At 38.2% G+C, this 17549-nt stretch overlaps 1 protein-coding gene across 1 annotated transcript; it reads left to right on the top strand.

Moving 5' to 3' along the window:
- Positions 1-535: 535 nt before the first annotated feature.
- On the top strand, positions 536-11587 carry urm1 (ubiquitin related modifier 1). Its single transcript, XM_016518784.1, has 5 exons — positions 536-599; positions 2994-3064; positions 9398-9479; positions 10497-10545; positions 10977-11587. The coding sequence occupies exons 1-5, from the start codon at positions 565-567 to the stop codon at positions 11043-11045; spliced, it is 306 nt and encodes a 101-aa protein (XP_016374270.1). The 5' UTR covers positions 536-564; the 3' UTR covers positions 11046-11587.
- The last annotated feature ends 5962 nt before the right edge of the window (positions 11588-17549 follow it).

Raw genomic sequence — 17549 nt, 5'->3', positions numbered from 1 at the left:
CATACATGACACGCTTTCTTGAGGAGACGGACGGAAATTTTAGACATTATGGAAACATTTAAATAACGTTAAAAATAAGCATTATAATCAGAAATATAATAGCTGGACTAGCAGGCATTGTTACACTATATCAGGCAAATTGTCACTTTGGAGCCTGCCATTAAAGAGCCTTTTGAGCAGAATTTGATCAGTAAAACAATTATGAAAAACAAAACAACTCATGAACTCATACATACATACATACATCACACACACACACACACACATACACATATATTTGTTTCTGTGAATTGTGGTAGTGGTGTACTCCTCATACAAAAATTATCTGTGTCCCGAAATGTTTTGTAATTTATCTGCAATTTAATATTAATATCAATTATACAAATATTTTAGATTTTTCTTAGAAGGTAAACTTTCAATCAAAACCTCTTTCAGTTATTTATAATGAATTTTAGAGCAAATACCCAAGGAAGAACCAAAGCTTGCTCGAGTCAACACACAGAAACGCCCTCTAGATGTCATTTCCGGTGAAGATGTGTGATTATTTCCGGGTTTTGCAGCAACATGGCAGCGCCCTTAGGTCTGCACCTGGAGTTTGGGTTTGTATTGATCGCTTTTTTATGATTCCTCGCATTTGCCTTGTATTCTAGTGGTTACATTAATAGACGTAATGAATTAAAGGTCTTCAAACCAACTCGACTGAACCTTTATCAAAGGCACTTGGCTAATAAAACGGTTGTTTTTCAGCGGTTTAACGGCAGTAATGACAAGAAAACCCGATTTAAATGGAAAAAATTACCCAATAAAAATGAAATTCATGTTAGTTATTTTCTTGAAGCAGCGCGCGGTGACACTTGAATCTGGCTAGATTAATGAACTGCTTCACTCACTGAAAATAAACAAATTATTAATCGATGTCGGCGTGCACTCGGTTGGAGAAACTTTAACCTTAATAGAACTTAGGTTTCCGGATGTTTATAAACCGGAGCAGTGGTTACATCAATGAAGGGGATATTTCAATACTACACTGAGAGAAATATCAGCCAGAGTTTTCCCTCAGGTCAGAAAAAGGTTTGAGGCACACTTTGTTTTTTTGTTAACCGTGCTTAAGAAATTGATACTGTATGTCAGAATAATACAAGTAAAATATATGATAATAGCTGCTAACTGAACGTTTTGACATTTCAGCTTATTTCAACTAACTTTTATGGGTAACATAGCAGAGTGAGGACGGGAAATGATGTCGAAAGAGGGAGATTTTATTTATTTATTGCATTTCATCATTAACAGACCTTTATAGGCTAACAAGCACAACTGTAAGTACTTACAGACTGAAACATACTTATTAATAATATATAAAATAAAATACATACATGCATAAACTTTGTAGGGGGTTAAACAAAGTAATAACGTTACTGATTAAACAAATCAAATAATTTCCTGGCCTTATAGCTTCTCATAATTTTTAAGACGAATGGAATTTGGAAAGTTTGTCAGCTGGATTTGAATCATATAAGAAACAACTCCCTATGTCACATCATGTGTGCTAACCGCTTAATCACAGCGCAACCTCTGGACAGTTTTCTGAATTTCTGAGGAGAAATATAGGCTATGTTTGGAACAGAATGCATGCTTTCTAGTATACACTGAATACTGACAGAACATGAAACAGGTTATCAGGTTATCCAACAGTATACATTTCAAACAATAGTTTGCGATTGTCCTCACTTCATTGTCCAGTTCAGCAAATGCTGTTCAGTTATAATCTTGTAAATGATCCTGGTTGTGTTGCTTTTTAAATTAAATTTCGTGTTAAAATGTTTTCACTCAGACGTGCAGCAACATTGTCACGTAATCGGTCAGAAAGATGTGTTGAGCACATTGTATTGTGGAATACAGTATACTGTTGCCCACATACTGCCATCTGTTGTATACCCCACATTTTGACAAATGTACTAGGCCAACAGGTTATTCCATGCATACAGAAAAGTTGCAGAAATAATAATACTACAGAAATAATTAGTGTAGTAAATAATAATGTTACAGAAATAATAAGTGTAATATGCTGTTCTGAACATAGCCATAGAGCGACAGAGAACATAGATGGTATCAGAGGGACAGAAAGAGAGACAGCTTCTCAAAACAAATCTTGGCCAGAATTCACTGGGTGCAGAAAAATTTTGCATTTGGCTTTTGGTCAAAGTCCTCACTGCTTTCAAGTCGCAACAGAGTCCTGTGTGACTGTCTATGGACAGAGGTGGTGTTTGTCAGTGGCCTTTCTGAGGCTGGCACACAGGCTGGCTTCTCTCTGTACCGCTAGAGTACGGGCATCTCGCCAGGCCTGGCGATCTGGAGGACAACTGGGCATTCTCCAGGAGATGTGAGCTCTCTTTATTGGGCCTGCACCTGCTACATGAGTCCTACTCTGACTTCATGTCCCTATCTGTTTTTGTTTTTTTTTTCCACTGACATGCACCTTCTCTCGTTCTTACACGGATCTCTGTCACTTACTGAGTTGCATTTATTAAATGCTGCTTGATTACTTAAATGTTGCTTAAATGCATATTGTGATTTTGTCTTCTTTGTGATAAATATGTTGGTCCTCTCACCTTCTTTTATGTGTTTATGCAAGTTATAATGTAAGTTTTGTATGGTTTTTTTGTTGTTGTTGTTAAAGAAAGTACAGTGTTGATGCCATCTATGCAACCTGGTGCTCTTCAAGAGTGCTATTCCGTCTTGCTTAAAATCATAAAATCAAATTTTGTTTTGACATTAGATCTCTGTGACATCTAATGTCAAAATATTAAGGACAAGAAACAGAGTTTTCTGGGGGCGTTTTGTCATAGACTAGATGTTAAGTAAATTAAAACTGCATGGCGGATACTGCTAAATGATTTTAGAACCAGGAGAACATTCACTGAACATTGTTGTTGAAGGTCTACCTGTAAAAGTCAATAACAGCATTATGTGCACTGTATTTTTTCCTGTTTTAGAGGGGGAGCTGAACTTCTCTTTGATGGGGTCAAGAATCATCATGTGACACTCCCTGGCCAATCAGATCCCTGTGAGTATTTAAAATATATATATATACCTCTTCTGTTGTGTTCATTCTTTTGAGTTTGCTAATGCTAGTATCACTGTTACTATAGTTTATAATTATAACAAACCCTTAACTAAGTATTAAAATACACAATTCACCCAAAAATGAAAATTATGTCATCATTTACATGCTTTAATGTTGTTCCAGAACTTTTTTTTTTCCACTGACATGCACCTTCTCTCGTTCTTACACGGATCTCTGTCACTTACTGAGTTGCATTTATTAAATGCTGCTTGATTACTTAAATGTTGCTTAAATGCATATTGTGATTTTGTCTTCTTTGTGATAAATATGTTGGTCCTCTCACCTTCTTTTATGTGTTTATGCAAGTTATAATGTAAGTTTTGTATGGTTTTTTTGTTGTTGTTGTTAAAGAAAGTACAGTGTTGATGCCATCTATGCAACCTGGTGCTCTTCAAGAGTGCTATTCCGTCTTGCTTAAAATCATAAAATCAAATTTTGTTTTGACATTAGATCTCTGTGACATCTAATGTCAAAATATTAAGGACAAGAAACAGAGTTTTCTGGGGGCGTTTTGTCATAGACTAGATGTTAAGTAAATTAAAACTGCATGGCGGATACTGCTAAATGATTTTAGAACCAGGAGAACATTCACTGAACATTGTTGTTGAAGGTCTACCTGAGTCAGTCAATAACAGCATTATGTGCACTGTATTTTTTCCTGTTTTAGAGGGGGAGCTGAACTTCTCTTTGATGGGGTCAAGAATCATCATGTGACACTCCCTGGCCAATCAGATCCCTGTGAGTATTTAAAATATATATATATATACCTCTTCTGTTGTGTTCATTCTTTTGAGTTTGCTAATGCTAGTATCACTGTTACTATAGTTTATAATGTAACAAACCCTTAACTAAGTATTAAAATACACAATTCACCCAAAAATAAAAATTATGTCATCATTTACATGCTTTAATGTTGTTCCAGAACTTTTTGTATGACTTATATTTATATTTTGTATGACTTCTATTTATTGGAATGCTTCAGCTGTTGTTGTCCATATAATGAATGTCAATGGGGTCCAAAATATTGTATGGACAAAAACACAGAGACCTTTATCAAAATACCTTTATTTTTGTTCCACAGAAAAACGAAAGTCAAATATGTTTGGAAATTACAGAATTTCATTTTTGGGTGAACTGTCCATTTAACCTTACGTATGCAACCTATCCTGCACCATTTGTGTTAGTGACATGCCTCCAATTATTTGGCTTGTTGAGGACAGGAAGGTAACCACCAAGCAATGCTCTAGATACCACCCAGAACACCCCAGCAACCACATAGCAATGTACCATAACACTGTACTGTTGTGCCAGTTTTGCAGAGGCAAATGGCACTCAAGTTGTCTTCAGAAAATGTGAAAATCTAATTTATATTAGACTTTTCAAGTTTTTGCAGAAATGTTTTTTTTTTTACATTGACCATGAAAGATTGTATTATTAAGCTTATAATGCACAGATGTTCTTATGGTTTGGTTAATTCCACAGTAATTAATTTGGGAAATATTGAGAGACTTCTTTCAGACTTCAAATGTTTAGCTCTTTTTCTATACCAAGCCAGTGCTTTACCATTCCTAGCACTGATGACTTAATTAGCTCCAAATATCTTCACCCTTTCTCTCCCAGCATCAGAGATTCGGAAGTAGGATTCACTTATTGGCCTTATGCCCTGCTGGAACTAAAGGATGCCTTTTTTCTCTGGTACTCCAATAGAAGAAAGTCACACAAATCATACCAAATTATGTGCCTCTTTCTCCACATCTATCTATCTATTTTTTTCTGCCTTCCCTCTGCCTGATACCCTTTTCCCATTCGCCTTCTTTCCTCCCTTGACCTCTCAGAGCCCTGGTTCACACGCTTCCCTGGACACCTTTTCTTCTAGCCAGTCCTGCTTTCACCCTGACATCGGGCCAATGGCGAACCAGTGCCGGCCTGCCATCACAAATCGATTTTTTTTCCCCATCCACCCCTCCCTCAGCAACAATGGAGCTGAGCCCCTTCTCCATACATCCCACCTCCCCCTCAACCACCAACATCTGTGAGCCTCCCTGCGCCCAGCCATTCTTCCCCTAACTGCTCCATTATTGGGCCTCTTTCACTTGTAAATGCAGCCAGTGATACTGTTGATGGATCTTTTATGCCTAGTGCTGGGGTCACAGGAAAGGTATGGAGAATGGAGGGCCAGTAAAGGAGGGAGTGACAATTGTTACAAAGAACTAAATCCTTTTTTGTGCAGTCATTTTTTGGGATGCCTGACAGTACACATGCCTCTCTCCTACAAACACCTCGCATTCCTGCAGCTTCCTGGTGGGACATTTGGGTGAAAGTGGTGGGATGTTTGGTTGTGGGGGGAGCACTTGTATTGCCCCCTGTATTTAAGCACAGAGTGAGTAACATGTTCTCTGCCATCGCTGGATTGGAAGGCAAGCCATTTTGAGAGTCATTAGTGCAAAAGATGGATTAGGGAAGCGAGACCTTATATCCCATGCACATGCTCAGAAGTGCCTGAAAGAATTGTAGATGGTATTTTTGATCAGTAGATGATGGCGATATCTAGAGAGCAGGGAGGAGATTCCCAAATGTCAGCTGCCTAATCGCTGTGTCAATAGTTATGATACAGTATAATCTTTCTTTGAGATTACCATGTGGGTCAGTTTCCACACAGATTTATTTACTGGGTTATAGAACCTTTCTTTTTTTCGGACATAGTTCTGCAAGGTCAACTTGGTAACTCAAGGATGACCTAGTTGTGTAGTGGGAGAATCTTTTTGGTGCAGATGTTCAGAAACTATTAGGATTTGTTGAGATTTTTGTGGTAGCCAAGTAGTGGTGCTTTGTATTTATAGCCAGTCACTTTTCCTGCCTGTACAGTGGCCTTAGTCTTTCACTTGGGGTCTTAGATGTATTGAACAGGAATAGAACTTTTGGCCAAGTATATTAATATTTTTGCATCCCTGTCCCAGCTCTGAGGTTGGGAAAATTTGGATATGCTTGTACTTTGGTGGCCTTGCCAAACAAGAGAAGGGTCAAGCTCTGTGGCACCAGAGTATCCACGACAACCTGTCCACAAAAGTGGACGGCGGGAGGGAATGTGGCCACTGAGCCCTCGCAGGGGCCTGGGGGGGATGACCTTGGAGCACTTTTGAAGCCCATAGTCCGTACGCATATTTGTAGGCATGATTTGAGAATGTCACGGATGGCTGGCTATGATTGCTTAGGTTGACACTGATGCTCTACACTAATCCCTCCTAAATTTTCTGTCCACTGGTCCAGACCCTTCTAAGTGATTGATGAGTAGTGCTGAGCCCCCCACTGCCGGACACACACACACATGATCGTCATAGAAACACCAACCCTCATATCCCAAGCAAGATGAATGACTTCATTCCCTCCCACCCACAGATATTGGCGATAATGATGATAGTCATGCAAAGAGAAAGGAAACGAAGAGGGTTAGCCAGCCACTATGCTACGCAGACGCCGCCACCCTCCCACGCAGGCTTTATCCCAGCATGCACCTGTCTGCAGTGACGCATACTCCCCCTCCCATTCGTGTTTTCCCTCGTTCTCCTCCTACCTCATCGCAAACCTATCCAGTCCTTTTCGTCTTCCATTTGTTCCTTACCCCTACAGAAAAGAGGGCGAAAGAGACGTGGGGCGTCTTGTTGACCCCTCACTCTTTGCCCCTGGCTCACATAAACCACCCTTTGTACGTGAAAACGAAGCAGGAGACGTTCGCTTCGTTTTTTGAAGTTCCCTCAGTCAATAGACTGATGTGGCTGAAAGTGATCACGTCTGTTTTTTGCCCCTGCTTTTGGTGCCAGTCAATATTCATTGCGGTAGCATAGCACTGATGCAAGCATCACTCTTCTTTATAGGTTCAGGATTGTGGTCTAGCCGAGCTGCAAGGTACAACGATCGTTACACAACTGAAGAGGCTGACAGCGATCCAATTAACCTGAAACAGCCTCTGTTGCTCGACCCCTGCCTCTCGCTGAGAAGCACGCCACACGCTTACAAGCGCATACACTTGCACGCATTGGCGCTGACATCTCTGAAATGTTCAGTTCTGGTGGAAACTTGCCCAGTCGAGAGTATTGTATAGAGCCACACTCCTGCACCCATTGCCCTCTTCTTTCGTCCTCTTGCTAATTTGTCCTGGTCTAATTATACACTCTTCCATAGCCAGTTAGCTGTAGCACAAAGCGACTACATCTACTGGTCATCATGTCTCCTCAAACTTATCAAGGGTTTCCCAGCCCCCCTTCACAGGTTCTCTGGTTCTAGTCACCATTTCCCACCTGAGACCTTGTATGTTCATCCCTACTGCTCAAGAGTGTGAGAAGACGGTGTTCAGTTTTAAATGTTGCCAACCACCTCGGTTAATGGACCTCCTTTGAAAAAAAAATCTTTCCTTATGGGATTTACAGCCGAGATATATGCTGACACACATAAGAACACCTACACAGACATTGCCGGCTATCCTGTAATTCCCCTTCAAATATGTCCTAGGATTATATAAAACGAAATTGCATTAAAGCCTTGTTGTTTAATTTTCATCCTATTGATTTCCAAAGGTTCAGGTGAGTTATAAATGTTGTGGATGTTTATTCACACAACGATTAAACATTTGCACAGGATTATATTGCAGAACAGGGATCAGCAGCAGTATGGAGTTATGCAGGTGAGTCCATGCATGTGTTCAGATGGGTGGGCAGTGCGGTAGTTATTTTTGATGTTTTTCAAAGCTCCTTCTCTGATGTCACATTTCCAATAAGTGTAATGGCCTTTCATACAGGCGAACTAGCGATGTTCAAGAATACAAAATACGCTAAGTGCACAATTTGCGTGCCCAGCCTTATCAATGTCAGCCACAGCAAACTCGCAAACAATAAATGCAAACTCCTCCCCAGATCAAATGAAAACATCTCTATCACTCTTTCTCCGTCTTTGTCTCCATCACCCCTCTGAGCAGTAAACTGGTACGTTCCAGAAATGGACGCTGATGATACAATGTTGATGTTGGACATACCGACTTGTCCGCCATGTTGGGCAGCGGAACTTCATTGCTTACACGTACAAATATCAAACAATTATCATCACATGCTAAATTTATCACAGAACACACAACACACATCTTGAAGGCCAAACTTTAATACCCTTCACTTATATAACAACCAGTAGCTTTGATTGGATAATATTTGCATGGCTAAAGTAAATTGTGTAACAATCAAGCATCAAAGCATTCTAAGTGAAATTTAGAAAAAAATTCACGCAGATATTTACAAGACTTTTTTTTGTTTATCATAGGCTTACAATGGTCGGCTTTCTAGCATATTTTGTTTTCATTTGAATTCACATTGGAGCGCTGGGTTTATATCCATCAACCAACCACCTCGGTTAATGGACCTCCTTTGAAAAAAAAATCTTTCCTTATGGGATTTACAGCCGAGATATATGCTGACACACATAAGAACACCTACACAGACATTGCCGGCTATCCTGTAATTCCCCTTCAAATATGTCCTAGGATTATATAAAACGAAATTGCATTAAAGCCTTGTTGTTTAATTTTCATCCTATTGATTTCCAAAGGTTCAGGTGAGTTATAAATGTTGTGGATGTTTATTCACACAACGATTAAACATTTGCACAGGATTATATTGCAGAACAGGGATCAGCAGCAGTATGGAGTTATGCAGGTGAGTCCATGCATGTGTTCAGATGGGTGGGCAGTGCGGTAGTTATTTTTGATGTTTTTCAAAGCTCCTTCTCTGATGTCACATTTCCAATAAGTGTAATGGCCTTTCATACAGGCGAACTAGCGATGTTCAAGAATACAAAATACGCTAAGTGCACAATTTGCGTGCCCAGCCTTATCAATGTCAGCCACAGCAAACTCGCAAACAATAAATGCAAACTCCTCCCCAGATCAAATGAAAACCACACACACACACACACACACACACACACACATACATAGATATACGGCTATTCAGCACTATCCTTATAACCTACCTATTCCAGTCACGTTTACCTGGTCTGGCTGATACGGCAAGTCAATGGCGTCTCTGTGTTTACGAATCTGAATTTAAACCGCATCACTGCTATATTTTCAATGGCGCATTAAAAAATGACAGTGGGCGAGTCTATTCTTGATATACCTCCTTCAAATCTCCCCTCCACCTTGCAGTCGAGGCTTTGTCGCGTCACATCGACCGTGGGGCTGGCTCACTGAACTCTGACCTGTGACCTTTGACCTCTGTGGTAATCTTACAGGGGACATGAAGCAGCTGCTTGCATGGATCCGAGGGAACATGCTGAAGGAGCGCCCAGAACTCTTTATGCAGGGCGACACTGTGTAAGTACACACGCAGACGAACAGTAAATATGTTACCGATGCTCAGGCAAACATACACGCACGCTGTAGACACACTCGTAATAAATGCAGTGCTTCGCATTCACTGCAGAATCGCAGTGAGGTCAAGGAGGCAGAATCACACCACGCTCCCTGGTGCGACACGTATATGTTTGGCCAGTGATAAAAAATTTTTTTAATGCTTCAGTTGCATTAGTAAAAGTATACAACATGTTTATTTATACGTGTGTGTGGTGTGCTCAGAATTAGTATGGTTACTGCAGTCCTACAGTCTTGCTTCCTCAGCTCATACTAAACAGTGGGTGGATTTTTATTTTTTGTAATTCTGATACAATTAGTTTATCCCCAAAATTATGCTTTTGCATTCTTCAGCAGGTTTTTTCATCATAAATGACCTTTATTCTTGCCCTGACGTAACTGTAGCATGAAATCAGCTGTGGATAACTGCAGTACGCCTCTGGTACACAGTGTAGTCTTCAATGGTGTATAAAACGTACCGTCGACTGTTTAGCCATGAGGGGCCACCCCATCACCTACATTAACACCTCGTACTTAAAATCTAAAATAAAATACAAAACAATTGAATTTAAAATTTATTTTATTATTATTAAAAAAAACTTTTTTTGCAGTATCTGAGTAGGCAGGCATAAATGGACACATAAAGCTAAATCCAAAGTGATGTTATGGTGAGATATTGTATATAAAGCTGTGTTGTGTTATATTGCATTGATCCCTGTAATTATAAATATTGTGCTAATCTGTGTGAGAGGATGTTCTATGCGTAGTCTTTATTGTGTTTCATCTTGCACGTGTATGTTGGTACAAGGGACGCTCATTCATTTAATGAACTGCAGATTCAAGGGTCTTAGAAAACCGCAGCACTGGCGATTTTCATTGTGTATAAACAGGCTGCATTATATTATCAGAGAGCTGCTTTACTGTCATGTTTTCTGTGTAGCTCACATCACTTTCATGAGCTCTTCTTTTTTATACACACAGTAGACCCGGGATTCTCGTATTGATCAACGACGCAGACTGGGAACTGATGGTAAGAGAGAGAGAGTGTGTGTGTGTGTGTGTGTGTGTGTGTGTACAGTTCCTCAATCACTCCTTCCACTCTCTGTTTTAATGACATGCTCATTTTAGGTCGAGTGTCAGCTTCTCTTCATTCATCTAATGTGCATAAAGGTTGTGCTGGGTTGCTCTTTCAGAAAAACATGTATTGGCATCAAGGTGTAATTTAAAGAAACACAATCAATGGGAAAAAGTAAATGTCTCAACAACTGTCAATGATGGCTAAAACCTGCAAATCCTGTGTCGATTTAAAGCTCTGACTCCTAGTGTTTTCTACAATTTGCATTATATATATACTTTTTTTTTTTTTTTTGGTGTATACATCAGTTCTTAAATGTAGATATTTTTCAAAAATGTTATTTTATTCTCATTTTCTTTTGTGTACACATCCACGTCCCTTTGCAGGGTGAACTGGAGTACCAGCTTCAGGACCAGGATAATGTTGTCTTTATCTCCACACTTCATGGAGGCTAACGGACTCTAAATCAACACCACACCCATACAGGAGCCCCTTCACCCTTCAAAAGGTCAAAAATCAGATGATCCATCAACAGCGGCATAGGTGGCTGATTTCAATCCCAGCCGTGGGTTTCTCGACCAATCCCGTGAAAATAATTATTTTGGTGTTAAGTCTAATAAAACGTAAGGTCACTGGGAATCTGACTGCGGAGGGGCGGTTCACTGTCCCCTGTTCCTTACAGGAGCGTGGCGGGGTTACGATGGGGAGCAAGGGCTCATTAGGAAGGTCACTCTGTCTAGCCAGTGTCCAGATGGAATCTCTTGAGACGTGGTGGACCGGTTGCCCTATGTCAAATGGCTCAGTTATAAATTTCATAAATTTTCTGTTCAATGCCTTTAGAGCTGTCAATTGTAAGTTTACTATGAAAGTCCATATTTTTTTTATTTTTGATCTGAATGAATAAATATTGTGTCACGATATTGTTTTATTTGCGATTTTATATGTAGTGCAAAAATGCAAATCCAAATGATCTTTGTTAGTATTTAAATAAAGATATATCTGCAATGCAGTATGCATTCATGTTTTGTATTTGTCATAATGTAAAATATCAACCTGCTAAGATTAAGTATTTATTTGAGAACAAGAGGTTTTTTAATTCCCACAAGTAGGCCTATCTGCCAGTATACCTCAAAGTCGTCCTAAATGTACCTCTAAATATTATTTTGAAGTTTTGGGACGACACGTTTAGCATCATCACATCATACAGAAAGAAATGGCAGTTCTCTAGTGAGATGACATATTTTTTATGTTGCAGATTGATTTGCGTATACTTCCTTGTACTAGGGTTCACCTATAGAATATTCATTAGAATAAACTATAGGATGATGGCTAGAGGTCGAGCACAAATCTCTCTTGGCTGAAGACTCGATTTGCAACGGAAGCCATATGATAATAGTAACACTGATACAGATGCTAATGCTGTTGAAGAAGAAATGCGTGATGTCAGTGTGTGTGTGTGTGTGAGTGAAAGGGGGGGGTACAGGGCTAAACATGCTTCTCCTGAAGTGTGACCTGTTGGGAGGCCTTGAGTCAATTTCTCTTTTATTAAAGACACTTCCTACTGAGATTAAACTATGCTTATTTAGGTAATCCGCACTTTTGATTTTCGCCTACTTTTCAAAACGTCATTTAAAAGGATTATATGTAACAAATTTTTGTTTGTGTTTGTTTTGGTTATAGCATAAACGGATAAAATATATTATTAAACAATATTATACAATTTATATTTTGTCCTAATGAAATTAATTCAGCGAAATTAGTTCAAATGAAAATATTTAAATATTTTTATAACTTACGTTTGAAGCCAACGTTATATGCAAGAGATTGAACACAAATTCACCCGTTTATTCTTAATACTTAGCTTTATTAATTGCACACCAAGGTTTATGTAGAGGTTTTAATATTTCACTCTCGTCTTTTTCTTTCTCATAATAGAATGGATTTATACCGCTTGATTTACCAACCTTTTATTGTTACAAGTTATTTTTATACAACAATAAAACTATTAATTCTCCAAAATAATATCACATCAAACTACAAGCTTGACGAATATGGGACTTTATGTAGCTAAATAAGATGTATGTTTTTATTTATAAATGTATAACAATATTAAATAAAAAATTACAACAAGAGTTATAGCAACGTCAAAGTAACAATTTAAACGCTTTAGCTTGTCTTTAATTAATTACCTATTTACAAATACTGTTTGACGACGAGATTAAATGGCTACACAGATTTTACAAAATGGAGCATTGTAAGCCATCTGACTCTTAAAAAATTACAGACTATATATATATATAAACATACACACTACAAAGTGTTTAATATATATTCTGATGTAAAATGTATAAATTATTTTTCTTTTCTTTTTAATGCTGCCAGTCGGATTGCTCTAACAGAATTTCGTTGTATAAACATATGCAATGACAATTAAAGACCTAACCTTAAAAGTGTTATCGCTCAGGTGTTGAATATCGTAGCAATAAGCATATAATATCTTTCTATCGGACATTTGAAACTATATACGACGCAGAAATTGTAATTTTGCAGTGGAAATTAAGGAATAAACTGGCTTTGTTACTCTGTCGAAATAGCTAGGCTACTTGTCCATGTAGGCTAGCTTTTTTGTTTATTCTTCAAAGACGTTCAAAATCATGATTTCTGGTTCATTCAGTCTATAATTTTACACTGTTTTCTCGTTTTATAGCCTACCAAAGAAACCATTTTTGTGTTGACGCTTATTTCAGGCCTGAAACATAGGCGTAGGCTAAAGGCTTCAAATGAAGTAAACATAGGCCTACTGAATTTTTACTACCTCTTGTTTGAATCCACCGGTCCGCCAGGAAACGGGTGTATTAATACATGTTATATATGGTAGGCTATTCAGCTATATATATATTTAGGAAACCTTGCTTCCACCGGAACTATCAGTTAACGGTTGGACGTCGATGACCGTTAGAAGTGCGCCATCGACAGGCAAGGCAATAGCATTTACAAGCTTATCAACACAACAGTGACAGAAAAAAATATCATGGACATTTCTTTTTAAATATCTAGCGAACACATATTCTGTTGAATTTCGTTCAGCATTTATTTACAGTCACAAACTGCAATCTAATCTAGAATATTTTGAAGCCCGGGAGGGGAAAAATGGCCGCTACTGATTCACTCTGTATGCAGATTATGAAATTGCGTAACTTTACGTGATTTAATTTTTCGCTAAACAGTCGAAACAGTCAAGCGGTGGTCAATTAAAGACAGGCCTACTTTGCATAAACCCTTTAAGGCTGGCCTTAGTCATTAAGTTTAAAATTGTTAAATTATTAGGCCTATATTCCTTAAATGCATTTATCAAAACGTTATTTATTTTTTGTCTGGTTCGTGTTCCAACAATCCCTAATGGGATTAGATTTCTACTGTCAATATAGTAGGCCTACTCTTTATTATCAGACACTTGGCCTAATTCAAAGATCGTGTGGGGCCCAGCAGGCCCTGTATTTACCTTTGATCACAATCCACAAAAGATCAAGTTTATGGTCAAATGAAGGAGTACATTGAAATGAATGGTAGGCACGCGGGTTTCTATTTAATTATTTATTTTTTAAATGATTCCTTTTTTTAATTTCTCGACCACACGTGGTGCAGGTGCAAAGGTTTGATTCGAACTCAAGTCGGTGCTTCCAAACATCAAACAACATTCCATCCGTTTGTGCGTTTCGGTGTAGTGTTTTTCGTTGTCAAAAACGTCACTGAAACTACTTTATAGTGTAATTAGCAGTTTATTGATTAAGCAAGTGGAACGTATAGTTACCAATCAATCCACTGTCTGAAATTGAATATCAAATCAAGGCAAAACAACTATTTACCGACAGCTGCCTGCCCTGCTGTTAAACTGCATTTGGCCTAATGATTGAAAAAAAAAAAATCAGCATCACCTGCAATACATTTTTAGTGTTAGTGCTCGAGAATCACACACACACACACTTTTTGCCTGACCCTGTGTCTGTGATACAGGCCTGTGGTTTGTTGAAACACACACAGACAATAAAATGCAAAATTAAATAAAGACAGTAACCAAAAACATGCTTTGCAGTGATGCAAGTAGCTTAATAAATGAGACAGAAAATGAAATCAGTAAATGGCGTTTTAGTTCACGCCGTTACATTGAAAAGTCCTTCACCATGCAGCTTTGGGCAAAAGATGGCAGTCTAGTGAATGAGAAACTCAAGCATGCTCAAAGCATTTTCCCACCATGCTTTTATAATCAGCGTGACTTTTTATTCATCTACCATACACAATGAGAAAAGCATAAATACTATTATGAACAAAACATATTATGAGAAGTCTCGCAGTTAACGAATTTCGTTTGGGAAATTGTTTAAAATATAACTTTAGTAAGCAACATTCAAATAAACGTTGTAGTTCTATACACACTTTTCTTTTCAGCGAAAATGAACTATATTAAATTTCCCAGACGAATATGACCAAGGATGCGAATTATTATTATTATTATTATTATCATCAAACAACAGTGTTTAGATCATTCTTTTATTTTAATGCGTTTATCCAGGGAACGTTAACTCAAAGGTAAATGTGAATAACTGATCAAATAATCGTCCCTGTATCATATAACAAGCTTCTTACCTTTAGCGAAACTTTACGAAAATGAATATTTAGTGTAGCTACAGTAGAAGCAGAAAGCAGGGCCTATATGTCCTCCAGAACGAAGACGATGAATCTCCAGCAACAGATGTCCAGGCACAATTCTTGGATTTAAATTATATTTTACAAGAATTGCGTTTGGACAATCAATCTCTGGGACCCTTTGAAAAGGTTATTTTTTCACCTCCATGGAAATATATTCTATGCGTAAACCAAAACACAAACTGAGATCTCACATTGTGTCCCTGTGGCTGTTGGGCCTACGAGTAGATTTTCACACAAAATGTTACTCTTTTATAACCCTGTTTAAAACACTTTCGTTCCGCATTTCGCATTCTTTTAATGCCTGTATTTTACTTTAAAATGGAAAAGTGTATCGCGTTGTTTGCTGTAATGAAATAAACAGACAAACGGATGTTAGTTTCTAGCTCTGGCGCGAACATTTTACCTCTGAATTAACGAATTAAGATTTATTTTTCTTTAAAAAAAAAAAAAAGTTGCAATCGGTCTTTAAAAAAATTAAAAAGTCACATATTCCTAAACGGGTTCTAACCTATAAACCGTAAAATTCATTTTAATTAAATCCACGGTAAAATGTAAAACTCTATTATGTTTTCCTTTTAGAGAGCTTTTCCTTTAAGAAGAGGGTTAAAAGTTTGACTCGCGTTCAGTGAGCTTGTCGGAATAAACCACACAAGAAAATGCAAAACCTCAGCTCACCACATAAAAATAAACACTTTTGAAAAAAGAAATCAAATAAAATCAGCTAAGGAACAGTTTTGTAAAGTCCCGCTTGTTACAGAAGCAGCTCTTCGCCATTGCTGCACCTGTAAGGGCGCACATCCTTGTAGTTCCACCTCTCGACATCAGGCGAAGGAAAATCATCTTCTGATACCGGCAAAACCCGAAAAACTACCAAAAACCATTTCCAGTCGACCCATTTCGATACTTTTGTTGCCCGTGGTGTGATGGCGTTAGAGCAAAATCTCTTCTATCAACGCAGTGCTGATGAAAATGCGCGGAAGCCTCTGTCCTGTGTATCCTCACTAACGCAAGCGGAGAAAATGGTCAAATGCGAGAAGGAGGGATGCGTTGGGTCGCTCGAAGAGCCCGCACGCCCTCAGTAATGCCTTGATGGGACGGTTCTTATGGAATGGCACGGACCATCACGTTCCTATGAAGGCTTTTCTCAGGCTCCCGTAACAATACCGGTGTTGCCACGACGAACGGCGAGAGGGAGTGGGGATGATCTTCGCTTGGTACTGAATTTGAATAACACCATGGGGTGATAAATGTCCATTGTGCTGTAGAAGTAATGAATCTCCACTGTCTTCTATTGCACACAAGCCAGCAGCTGCGAGCGAGGGACCAGCAGCCTCTTAAAGACACAACAGCCCCATTTTCTCTTCAAAAGTGATCACAATCCGTACACTGTTTATTCTGTCAACACACTCTGCATTACGTTTGTTTTCTGGACACCTTTACTTGGGTGAGGACAGCTAGTACAACGCAGTAACCAGGCACTTACGTAAAATACATGATCATTTTAAAACAAATGAAATGTCATATAAAAAACGAGAAAATAATAATAGGCTATATTATTATTGTTGTTGTTATTATTATTATTCGTTTAAACACATTTTACTGCAAAGACTGGCGAACTGAAATAGAGCTAATATGTATATCCTACTAAAAATAGGATTTTAGAAACACGTTATCTTCTATTGTAATAAAGTTTAGCAAAACACGATGTTACTTTCCATTGCCATGAAGAATTAGGAATATCTCCAAGTACTAAATTTATCTAAATACATAAAATATAGGCTATACATGATAGGTGACATCACCGCATATTTTGGGTTAAAAAAAATCCAATGACATTTCACTTCACTACCAGAGTTTGTTCTTTCTTTCTTTTTCTTTCTTTCTTTCTTTCTGAAAGAAAGAACGTTGTTTTTTTCCTTGTATATTTGTGAATAAACCATTCACTAGGCTAGTTGGTTTTATTGTAAAATATAGTCTAGGCTAAATTCATAACTATTCAAGGTCTACAAATGTTACACTGTGTATATGTTTGACTTAAAAACGTAAACAGGTATGCAGACATCAGATATAGACATATTTTAGACACTGCTTCACCTCAGAAAGCGCAAAAAACACTTTTCCCCCCCCTTTTTTTTCTAATATGGATTTTATAATCAGGTGTTTCTGGTCAGATACTTGAAAGAGAAACACTTAAAGATTACTTATTACTTCTACCGCTCAACCTACAAGAATAAGGCTTCAAATCTAAGCAA

This window comes from Sinocyclocheilus rhinocerous, unplaced genomic scaffold (assembly GCF_001515625.1).
Source record: "Sinocyclocheilus rhinocerous isolate Xijiao unplaced genomic scaffold, SAMN03320098_v1.1 scaffold688, whole genome shotgun sequence".
NCBI lineage: Eukaryota > Metazoa > Chordata > Actinopteri > Cypriniformes > Cyprinidae > Sinocyclocheilus > Sinocyclocheilus rhinocerous.
Note: the sequence above shows the minus strand (reverse complement) of the source record. Positions and strands in the feature narration are given on the sequence as shown.